This window comes from Manduca sexta, chromosome 12 (assembly GCF_014839805.1).
Source record: "Manduca sexta isolate Smith_Timp_Sample1 chromosome 12, JHU_Msex_v1.0, whole genome shotgun sequence".
Classification (NCBI taxonomy): Eukaryota; Metazoa; Arthropoda; class Insecta; order Lepidoptera; family Sphingidae; genus Manduca; species Manduca sexta.
The window spans coordinates 93,722-105,982 of NC_051126.1; the positions used below are offsets into that span (position 1 = coordinate 93,722).

Here is a 12,261-nt window from a genome sequence, read left to right on the forward strand (position 1 = left end):
TTGTAGCGCTGGTTTTCAGATGAACTGTGTTACGTTAACAGAGTGCCTGTTGCAAAAATCGAAACGAAGTTCGAAATATTTCGAAAGTAAAGGGAATAGAGTATAGAATAGCGTGACTTAATTTTAGTTGCAGATGTAACGGATCAATGTAACCGTGTATTTAAGTTATAAATACTTACCAATTTCTTATCTTTCACTGTGATGTTTAAGGAAATTATTAATGAATTTCTCAAATAAAATAAATTGTAAGGTTTCTATTATTGATTTGAAGTTCTGTTATATATATTAGCCTTTGCTGTAAAGAACAGAGGACTGCTCTACAATGAGCACCATGCTATTATAGTACTTGAATAAACTTTCAGCACAATTGTATGAATAGTGGAGGAACACAATAAACAAAAGCAAACACTAGCTATCTTTGATGTGAAACGTGACAGTGTTTATTGAATTAAGGACGTTGACACACGAGAAAGTTATCGACGCTGTTCCTGAACGTTTATAACATACACTTGCTTGCAAATTCGATCAACCTTACATATTGACTACCTGATCCCATCTAAAACACATTTTACGCTCGCGAGCCCAAAAATAATCCATACATTTCCTTGGAATTGATTGAAAAAGGCGCCTATACCGTGTCTTACATAACTTCAGGTGCAGAAACACAAGTTCAGCGTTATTCGCACGGTGCCATCAATCTTGCGTTCGGACAATGTCTAATAAATTAACAGAATGATCGATCGTAGAACAGTTGTCGGTGCCGCTAGGCTGTTCTGCATTGTCGTAAATCAAGTTCGGAATCGGCACAAACGTTGCGAAATAATCAATAGGCGCAATCTGGAACAAACGAAACGTAATGCTCGCCGTCTATGCCGGCTGCCGGCGCGAGCATTGTAACTGTGTCCTTTAAAATTATCTTCTACGTCACAAATCTCGGCTACGATTGTCGTGAAATGCGTATTCCAAACACCAGATAACTTATCAAATCAAAACTATTGTGCAAATGAGAACAGTTTATCAGGCAATCTCGCGCGCGGCGCACACCGGCCACTGCGAGGTCTCAGGCTGCGACGAACCCTACCATTTACCACCTCGTTGTAGGCACGCATTCGATACTCCGACGCCGCTTCGAGTGAACGTCGGGAAGTAAGCGACTCACGTAACTATCGTTCGAGTGAATAGAGTGCGCGTAGTCGATCGTGACGTGCAATGCCCAGGGCCCCGCGCGCCCCGATTCCCTCGCTGGGCTATGGAGACCCTCCTCGACAAGTTCAAGAGGGAGCAAGGAGGGTTGCGACGTTCCAGATCCGTCCGCGCTTCCCTACGATTGATAGGAAACCGCTGGCGGTCCACCAAAGATGAAGAACCAGTTGATGAAATTGAAAAGATCAAGCATAGTAGCGTGATATTTACCAAGCCAATTCTAAGTGAAAAGGATTACGACGTAGCGTTCTCAGGCGTCGAGGGCACGTACAAGCCCAAAACACCAGCTATGGCGAAGCGAAAACCTGAGCCTGTAAAGCAGAGAAAGAAGAGCGGAGACATAGATCTAAACCTAAAACCGCAAAGACATAGGAAAGTGGAGAAAAAATTCAGTGATCTATTCACAAATAAAAAACAAAAGAGCGCGTCCGCTAAAGAGCTTATAATGCCTGAGAAAATACCACCTAAAGCAGCGGCGATTTTGCACATTCATTCGCCCGAGAAAGAGAAGAAAAAAAAGTTGAAAGGCATGGGAAAATCCGAGTCTGCGAAGTCGATAGCGGAGTTAGTGTCGCAGCAGCGCGTGCGCAGAGGTTCCGAGAGTGACATGTGCCCCAACCAACCACGTGGATGCGTCAACCCGGCTTTTGTTTACAGTACCCCACCAAAGGAGAGAAAGCTGCCGCTGTCACCGTCTGCTTACTTGAGTACGTACGAACAATTTTTATATTTTCCCACGACCGTAATTACGTAAACATAATTAGTCTGCTTTAGGCGTAGTTTAATGAAGAGCGCTTGTTGGCCTAAAACAGTTGAGGTTAACCATGGCAATACAATCTCTATGAGGCTATTGTTATCCAACGCCAAAATCGTGACACGTGCGACCTTGTTTTGATATATATATCTTTTTTGACCTCACCGAACAGAGCTCAACTGGATCCGAATTTGAAACCTATGAAAGTCCGATTAAGAAACTTGTACAACAAACGGCCAAAGTCCGGCGTAACAAACTAAATAGTAAATAGCATTTAAAATATAATTTGATTTAGAGGTAATTACGTAACAACTATTGTAAATTACTAGCAACGAAGCTGCAGAATAGAAAATACATTAAACATGGACAAGGGCTTATGAGATTGATGAGTTTATAATAAGCAAAAGTTTTATTGGATATATCTTCACGAACAGCTGCTAGTTCAAGTTTATAAGAATTGTAATTAAATTGGTATCCCATCATTCTTAGTTGCTTATTATAAACATTGTTTACCAAATAAAAATAAATACTTAATTACCATACATATTAGACGATTTATCATGACTCATTATGGAAATATTTTACTGATTTCAATATTTAAAAGGTCGTGTTTTATACAGTTCGGTAAAGAGATAAATCTTAAGAAATAGGTTGACACAAATAGATAGTGGTGTTGAGTACTCCAATAACGAGTAGTGTTTCGGATTCAACCGAAATTAGAGCAATTCTAGCCGGCATTATTCTAGCAACCAATGGAGTATTGCACTTCACAAAAGTTACTATTCATTTTAGACTAGAATATGCTTTCGGCTTTGCTTTGCCTAGAAATCTTTCCATAAAATATAAAAGATACTATTGCATATTTTTCCGGGATTAAAAATGTACCCCTTCTACAAAGATTGGTCTGTGTACCATATCACCCCAATCCATTCAGAAGTTTCTGCGTTTTCTGCTAACAAACATCCAAGCATGTTCGCTATTCAGGAGTCTCTGCGATTGCTTCTTAAACAATCATCCAAGCATGTTCGTAAGCTTCCTCTTTATTAGAATAGAAAGATTACATTGTACCTTAGTTATCGTCGTGTTATGATAAATTATGACGCAAAAAAACATTGTAATTAACAATATAGGCCACATTTTCACTATCATAAAATATCTCTTATTTATATTTAATAAACATACTTCTTAATACTAATATTGAAACACTACGGACGAATGACACAGTTTGTATGTACTAATTACTTGGAATGCAAATGTTTTTAAAGAATTATGACAGTTCTAGTTGTAAATAAATATTGAAATGTATTTGAAAGCGCAGGAGGGCCTTCATCTGAACTCATTATAATACTGTTACACTGATTAACACATTTTGTAGCGATTCGTCGCAAATGTGGTGCGCTGGCCGTTCTGTACCACCAAAAGCCAAGTAAAGATAGTCGGTCCCGCTACGGTCGACACGACGCTCCGCTAGAGTGACTGACGGTGTCACTCTTGACGTTGACTTTCATGAGACGCGCCGTCATATTCATATGATAAGACGGTACGCAACTTCGGAAGCAATAAAGAACAGAGTTTGAGATTTTAAAAAAGGTATCGGTTGTTATAAGGGCGGTTCTAAGTTAAGATATCCGTCCCTGAAACCATCATAGAGCTTGGGTGGTGCCTAGTCACCCAGTATACCAGTATACCGGTGTAGGGTGTGTTTAAAAGAAATAAAGAAGTTTTATTGTAAAAATAATACTAAAGGAAACCAAAAGCCAAATCTAAATAATATATTTAAAGCAGTTACAATGGGCTTCCCATTCAGCGATGTGCTGCAATGTTACAGCGCTGGTTTTCAAAGGAATTCATGTGATGTAAATATATCCTCAAATAAAAAATACTCAAAATAATAACAATAACAACTGTATATAATATTTGATTGTGTTAAGAACACTATTCAGCGTGGCGATCTCTTGGGCGATATCATTTATTCCGATAGACCTAACACTAGGTCATAAGATTTATTTAATCATATTAGTATAAAGTAAAAAAATAACGATAACATTTTGTTGTTTATATAAACAATCTAAGTTACTCTACGCCTGATGGTAAGCCAATTGAATTAACGACTAGCGAGAGACGTTGCATCTCCATAATTATGCCGGCCTATCTAATTGATTCTTCACAGTCTACTTTAAGCGCTAGTGTGATAGAAATGTTACGCCTCGTTTATGTGCCGTCTTTTCACACATTGAATGGACTGTTCACGTATTGAATTTAATAAGAATTGTATGGACAAAAGACTAGTGTAGTGTAGTTAATGCGCTATTGAAATAATGAACAACTTACATGCGAATCTACCTACATTCAGAGCTTAGTAACTGCAAATTGGTTTTTAATGTATTAGCAATAGATGCGTTTGCCAACTCAATATGAGCTTTTTTCGATTTTTACTTCGCTCTGGTATATCAAACACATTTAATGTAATAAAAATTAAACGTATTTTACAAGTATTTATTTGGTATTTACGGTGCTTTAAATATCATACATATTGTTTAATTCAAATATTTTCGATTTTAAGACCCCAAAAATGTTTGATTACCTTATAAGAAACAATGCTGTGAAAGTACAGGCATTTTGACTTAACAAAAACATCTTAATAATTTATATTATAAAGAACAGGAACTAAAATGTAGAAATTGCCGTCTTCCCCACGCGTGTTTCCAAATTGACTTCGCACTTGTAGTTGTGAAGGAATCCCGGCTTTGATATACGTGATAAAGTCTACGCATTGCCCGGAACGTGTGCAGGAAGGACTGCATGCATATTAAGACAATGTAGAGCTTCACCATTGTATCTACGATGGACCTTATTTCATTAGAAATAAGCGTTATTTAGTGTTCGTCTAATTACTTTTCCCTTTATCTTACGTCAAATAATCTCATTTAAAAACACTAACGTAATCAAGGTAAATTTAAAATACAGCATTGGTGGTAGGTCTCTCATATGTGAGAGTCCGTTTAGGTAGGTACCACCGCAATGTCTATTTCTGCTGCCAAACAGCAGTGTCTAGTCACTGCTGTGTTCCGATATGAAGGATATTGTAGCCAGTGTAACTACTGGACATAATAAGACTTTACATCTCATGTCTCAGAATGGCGAGCGCAGTGGAATATCAAACAATACTTTGTAATTCAAGGTGTTGGATGGTGTATCTGCTGTTTATGGCCGGTCGTATCACTTAGCATCAGGCGAACGGCAAGCTTGTTCGTCATTCAAAGCGATAAAATATATTTATTAAGAGCTATAATTTGATTTAAAGAAAGCAATAGCCCAATAAAGAAACATTAACGATACCTCTACAAGGCTCTCTCGAAAAATACATTAATAAAATCTTTGTAATTCAATTAGCCCGAAGATTAACACGATTAAGTTTAAATCGTTGTAGTTAAGTATTGTTCACTGGCGACAATTAAACAATAAACTTTGATCTCGTTAACGCTTGAGTGTTTTAGTTGTAAGGTTTAATTTAAATTGAATTGTAAATGTAAAGAAATAGAATCCTTATTTATTAGAAACGATGGCTTTTATTAAATACTTAAATACTTTTGATTTTGTTAAGATCTATATTTTTTGTAATGTGAGACACATCATTTTGTATCAATTTCTGAGGAAGAAAGAGGAAACATCAGTCCAATATCATCGTGTTGGTGCATGCAGTTAACAGGTCTCACACTGTAGTCTCTTGGTAGCTTTTAAAGATAGAATGACTATCAATTTTGCTATCTCTATAAGACCAGGCCAATTAAGAACTTTTTCTGTCTTCCACTGACTAGCCATTGCGTCAAACGTGATGAATACGGTATAATATATACCCATCAACTCGAAATATGATTCTTCAAAATAAAAAAAAATAAATAGTGTATAAGCATGATTTTACACCTATCACAATCTTACAAATATAATTGCTGTTTCCCACTGACTAGCCATTGCATCAAATATAATGACTACGCTACATCCATCAGCTCAACATATGATTCTGCATAAAAATATAGAAGTATGATTTTGCTTTAAACACAATCTTAAAAATTTTATCTACACAAGTGATAAAAGACTTTCATATCATGTATTTTAATCAATAGCCATCAAGATCTAGCCGGTCTTTCCTTCTTTGGTACATTCAATGTAATGTGCCGTTTTGTCCAATATCATTGATTTAAATTACAATTACAAATGGTAATCAATTGATTACAAAAAATAAGACAGCCTGAACGCGCATGGAATAAAAAGTTCAATTGCCCTGAACGCGCCATTAGTTTCAGCATTTAAAACAGGGTTGCCAGGAAAAATAATTAATATTAAATTGACGTGGATAAATTCGTAATGCTCGGGCTAAATCAAATTAAATTTCAGTATCATTATCGCAATGTTACTAATTAGTGAAATAATTTAAATTATAACTTTAGTCATATACAAAGTTCGATTGCATAAGTTGTATATTATAAAAATTCTTTCATGGCCGAAGTTAACAATTGTTTTAAGTAAGAAACGAATTTTTAATTTCTACAATTATCTGATATTTTTTCACTGATAAGTAAGTTGTTGTTGTGTAACCTATATTAATGTTTTATTCCGGAAATCACATGAATAGGAAGTACCGTTTAAGGATCTGATATAACGACCATTTCATTTTATAAAATAAATATATCAATACAATGACAGGATACATTATATAAACGGTACATTTCAATTGACTCTTACAATCACTCATTACATAAATTTAATATAAATCTTTTGTTTCCGATCCGATTATACCATAACCTATTTTAATAAAAAAATATATATATATTTAAAGTAACCTAAAAAAAATAATTCGTAATAATTTCTTACAGTTACAACCCTGCAAAAGCGAATTAACAAACGATTTATTTTTCGATAGTTACTTAACACGTGTGTATCGAAGTTACAAAATATATCGTAACAAGTTATTATCCACTTTCGTAGTTTCCTTAATTCATAAAAACGTTACGACACATTTTAAACAATAACCGTGGTTATGTGCTTATGTCATACTTATTTGTGTAGGTACAGTTACAATACGATTTCTTTATTTAATACTAACTTATCCTGCAGGTCCGCTTGCGTGAAAAAGTTTTGTTAAGATAGATACTTTCCTAGGATAAAAAGGAGTATATAGAACTCGGAACTCATTAGTGAAAGAATTTTCAAAATTGGTTCAGTAGTTGCAGCCCTACAATCCAACAAACTTTCCCTCTTTATAATATTAGTTAGAATAATGTCGCTTGGAGGTTTTAATTTTTTAAAAACTTGCAGCTATCAATCTAATAAATGTTGGCATTCTTGTAATTATATAGTATTTTTACCTTCAAAGCTAAATACGTTAATCGTTTCAATAAAACGTAATGTAATGAAATTCTACCTTAAACGAAACAGTCGAAAATTATTATATCAAATTACAAAACTAAAAACTGACGAGTTGCCTCATTGCGTGCGGCGTTGCCATATTAAATAATATCCATTGCTCCAGTTATTAGAATACTAATAGTATTATTTTGTTGTTACTTCAGAGTTGGACTCTTGCGCCGGTATTACAGTACTAGAAACTCGCACTTGTATTAGAATACCTTGCTGTTTTCTTAACTAAAATTCTCTGTGAAAGATTTAAAAGACTAGTTATGGTCCGCAACTTCACAAATCCAAAGTTCTAGGGTAGTCTCTGTGAAAAATGGCAGCAAAAACTATTTGACGGCCTCTGCATGATTTACAAATATTCCATACATCTCTCGCTTATATTTGACTCGTTTATAATATTAGTAAGTATTATAAACTATCATATCTGTAATCGAGGGTCCCATGACCTCACATCATGCAGCCTGTACACATGTTATTAAGCTGTAATTAAGTGATTTTACGGCTATACTAATGCGTACCGTATGTTAATAGAGTATAGTTTAGAATGATTAATTACTATTTTAATTATCGTCGATTATGGAGTTACTGTCGTCCTTGTGGTACTTTACATACAATACCAGATGTAAATATTATTTCTTAAAAATATTTATACAATATTACGCATGTATGGGCAAAGAGGTAGCGTACCAAAATGTAGACTTAGAATTTGATCAATTTTTCCTTTCGCTCTATTTATTATGTACTAGCTTTTGCTTGCAGCTCCGCGCATCAAAAATCTTTTTCCGGGTTAAAAATCCTGTTTTGTATTTTACTGGGATAAAAGGCGGCTTATATTTTAAATGAGATCTCTAACAATCATCGATGGAAACTGCATTAAATTCCATGCAGTAGTTTTTACGGGATGCGTGTCCAAATATACTGACAGATAAACAAATATTCTAAAAAACTTGTTTTGGGTTCTGTTACTCTAATATAGACCCGGAATTGCTTTTTCTGCAATGTCTATGATGTGCTGACATCGGCCTGTTACAATTTTAATTGTGTATTTAAAGTATAAATGTTAGCCTATGGTACTTCGAACTTCATTCTTTCTTAACAGTGTTAAATCAGTGAGAACTCCAACTGTCATGTTAATTTACTTCGTGCAAAAATATTTTGAAAAACAATTTGTCATAGTAAAGATTAAAGTTGCTATCAAAATCAAGACTCAAGTAAACAAAGTATTTTCTCATAAATCACAAGGCTATAGGAAAGATCTTGAGGAAGCCTGCAGTCTAGGAATAAATTATAAACGAGTAATTTATTTGCTAACAAGCTTCAACTGTCTGGTAGCAAGTAAATAGAGTTTACAATTAACATAACAGTTTCAAAGATGCCGTCCTTATCAACTGTCGCTAATATTTGCATGAGATTCAGTCATCACGAATGTCAGATCGTGACAAAACTGCGAGAGTTGAAGTACTATGAACTTGCTTTTTGTTTCACTACGAACGTTTAATTAAATCTCTTTCAGTTTGACGGGGTTGTGCTCATAAATAAGTTTGGGCACTAAGTTTCAGCTTTTAAGTCATCATAGTGTTTATTATAAAAGTTATTTCCAGTATTTAATATAGATTTTAAAGAGTTGTATCAAGAATTGTGTATGTTATATATTATATAGTTTTAATATAATAAGTTTTTTGCATAATATTATATTTTCCTTCTGTTATGTAATAGATGGTAATACATAAATTTTTCTTCGGCCAACGTGCGGACTTCTCGATCCTGTGTGGTCTTATACATACATACTAATATATAGCTAAACAAACTCACCCCAATTTCCTTATTCTTAATGCATGTGCTCCCGGGAACCCCTTTTGTTCCGATTTATAAATTATAATTCTCTTTGCCGATTCCGATAGTAGTTTTTTCTTCAAAAAAAAGTAATGACAGTCTTCTTTTTTAACCCCCACCGAAAAGAGTTTATATTCGAATACATACTATATATATATATATATATATATATATATATATATATATATATATTTATGTGTGTTGTGTTGTGTGTAAATTAATTTGGCCGAATCTGTCCGCGCTTCCAAATTATGAACTAATAAAAATTAAACACCTTCTATTTAGTAGTCTGTATTGGCGTTATCACGGATTGGTAATTTGGACCTTAGAGTTCTAAAAAACTTTGGAACGTCCAATGTAGAATCTGCCTAACAGGGTAACCTCGTACTTATCTATTTATTTTTTCGAAGTAAACTCACTGCAACTGATGTTAAGTGGAATAGAGCCCAGATATTATCTACTGAGAGATTACCTCTCGCCGGTCGATATAATTATGACGGTCTGTTTCAAACCGTTTACGCACAGATCCCGGAACGCGACATCTACGTGAGCCAATATAGCAAATTTTACACCTTGTGTACGTTGGGCTGGCTAATACAAATATACTACCACCAGCAATACATAAATGGCTACGGAACACTAAAACTAAAGAAATATAATTTTCGGTATCCTGGTAGACAACACCAACGAAATAAATCAAAAGGATTATAACCAGCACTTTCGACGTAATCATCTGATTTCGCAATCACAAGAGAAACAGTCGACAAAGCGTGTATTTCTCAGCCATTGTTATTCCGCCGTTTGCATAACTCGATATCATAATTGAAATAATATGCGTGGTGATAAGCTAAATATGTGTCTAATGTGAGTACGGGTAATGTCATTTTCTTACGTCATTATTCTTGGAACAACTTTACGCCAACATTCTTCTGTCATGATAAAATTCATGTCAGAATATTATTTCTACATATTATGAAAGAAACATGGCCAAAATTCTTTACAGTTTCAATCAGTTTTTGTGACAAAAATAAATCAATTTACAGTAATAAAATTAATGATAAAATGTCGGTTTACCTTAACTTAACTAAAATTATAAGAATAAAAAAAAAGTAACAAATCACCATCATCTACCTAAAACTCCGCCGTCTCTTCGGCGCATTAGGGACGGCTTCAGGCTTTCTCCGACGTAAGTGTCTAAGTCTTCGTCCACAGCCGTCTCTGCACCATCATCTACCTGCAAATCTGCATTGTTTATAAATATTTTGTTTTACAATGAGTTTGGTATTATGTAACCCCAAACGACTGCGACCCAAGCACAACAATAACAAGGGGCTAAAAGATCGAGATTGTGCACACAATGAGGCGAGAGCACCGAAACTGTGCGGCCTATTCAGTCGTAAGATGATACTGCAATGGAGCGACATGCTAGACTTTTTAGTTTGTGGTCAGTTCTATTTTTGAATTTAATTTTGTTGTTCGAATTTCAAAACTTTCGAGTGACGTTTGTGTTCAGTGTTGCTAAGAAAATAAAGTGAAATGCGTATTTAGGGTTAATTACTTCGTGTTCAAAACATGTTTGCAAGAAATCATATGGATAAAAATTTATCTGAATGGTAAAGTTACTGATGCTACATGAATCTGCAAAAAGTTTCATGTCAGAATATAACAAACAAGACCATAAAACCTAACAATTAATATAAGTACTTCATAAACGGATCGTTTTATCTTTATTTTGTTTAAATTGAGTTTTATTTGTATCCTACAAAGATACTATTTTCTCCTTAATATAATATTACGAATCTCCACTAAAAGATGGATAATATTAAACATTCTACACTGAATCGTTGCCCATGACTTCCTCGTAACCATTATCAAGTAAAAACAAAACACAAGACTTGCTTTCAAGAAGTTTTTTTATACATTAAGTAACGATCAAGCATCCACGCAATGCGTTCCTTCATGGTTACTTTTGATAGAATAATTTAAGATCAGTAAGGCAGGTTTTAACTTTACTTACATTTTTTAATTATTAGTGCAAAAAATAAGTTTTATTAAATTACTATAGACAATGATAAAATATTTAAATATATATTTTTTTTATATAAATATATAGGTTTTTTATCAAAGTTTGTATATATGTTGATGGCAAGTTCGATAGAGTAAGTACGTAATTATATTTTGTTAATAAATTTACAAAGATATTGGGTATTCAACCAGTCTATGGTCTATTAATGAAGCTACATTATACTCATTCCATTGCAGATTTCTATAACTCTTTTCCGATGCTTTATTAAATAACATATACATAGTCGTTAAATCGTGTTATAACTGTACGAGCGATCGCATCAACGGCGTGCGCACGATATTCACGTTAACTTGCGCTACTGTTCATATCATAGCGGTGGCAGTCACGAGTTAATGCAACAATCATGGGAACCTTTCACCTGTGCTCCTCTCCGTGACGCTTTCGCATAGGCTTTGTTTTAATGTGTACATATAGGTACATACAAGGTCATACTGTATGCACCTAGATTTAATAGTGTTTCGGCTTTAGTTCGCTGATTCAAACACTCAATCCACTGATCGGCGATTCTAATCTTGAATCTGATCCAAAAAATAATCTATTAGCATACATTTTGTTTGACATGCTTACAAATTAGTTATTTTGATTGGCTTATATTTATCAATAACGGATGGTTAGTGTAGTTGTTGGGATCCATTGCTTGACTACCTGTTTTACTCACAAACGCACCTTTACGACTTTATAAATTCCCATTTGAATTTAACAAGATACTAGGAGTGCAGAAATTATAAGATATTTTGTTATCAACACGCATTGTTCTAGTGTCGAACAAAGCCATAAAAATCTGTAATTTGAGGAAAGACTGTCACCAGACTCATAATAAGAAAAATACTCATGACTACAACAAATTTACTTAATTATTAATTACTTTTTTGAATTAAATGACGTTACTATCAAAACACTACATCATTCGTATTGAAAACATAAACCCCCTATCGTTGTGTCAACACTCTAATCGTTTGATTCATATCTA

General features: G+C 34.3%; 1 protein-coding gene across 1 annotated transcript in view; it reads left to right on the forward strand.

The window, feature by feature from the left end:
* Positions 1 to 1,242: 1,242 nt before the first annotated feature.
* LOC115442770 overlaps positions 1,243 to 12,261 on the forward strand; it is a 42,189-nt gene continuing 31,170 nt past the window's right edge. Inside the window, 1 exon segment of the mRNA XM_037437850.1 lies at positions 1,243 to 1,910. Coding sequence (XP_037293747.1) covers positions 1,250 to 1,910 — 661 coding nt within the window. The 5' untranslated portion in view covers positions 1,243 to 1,249.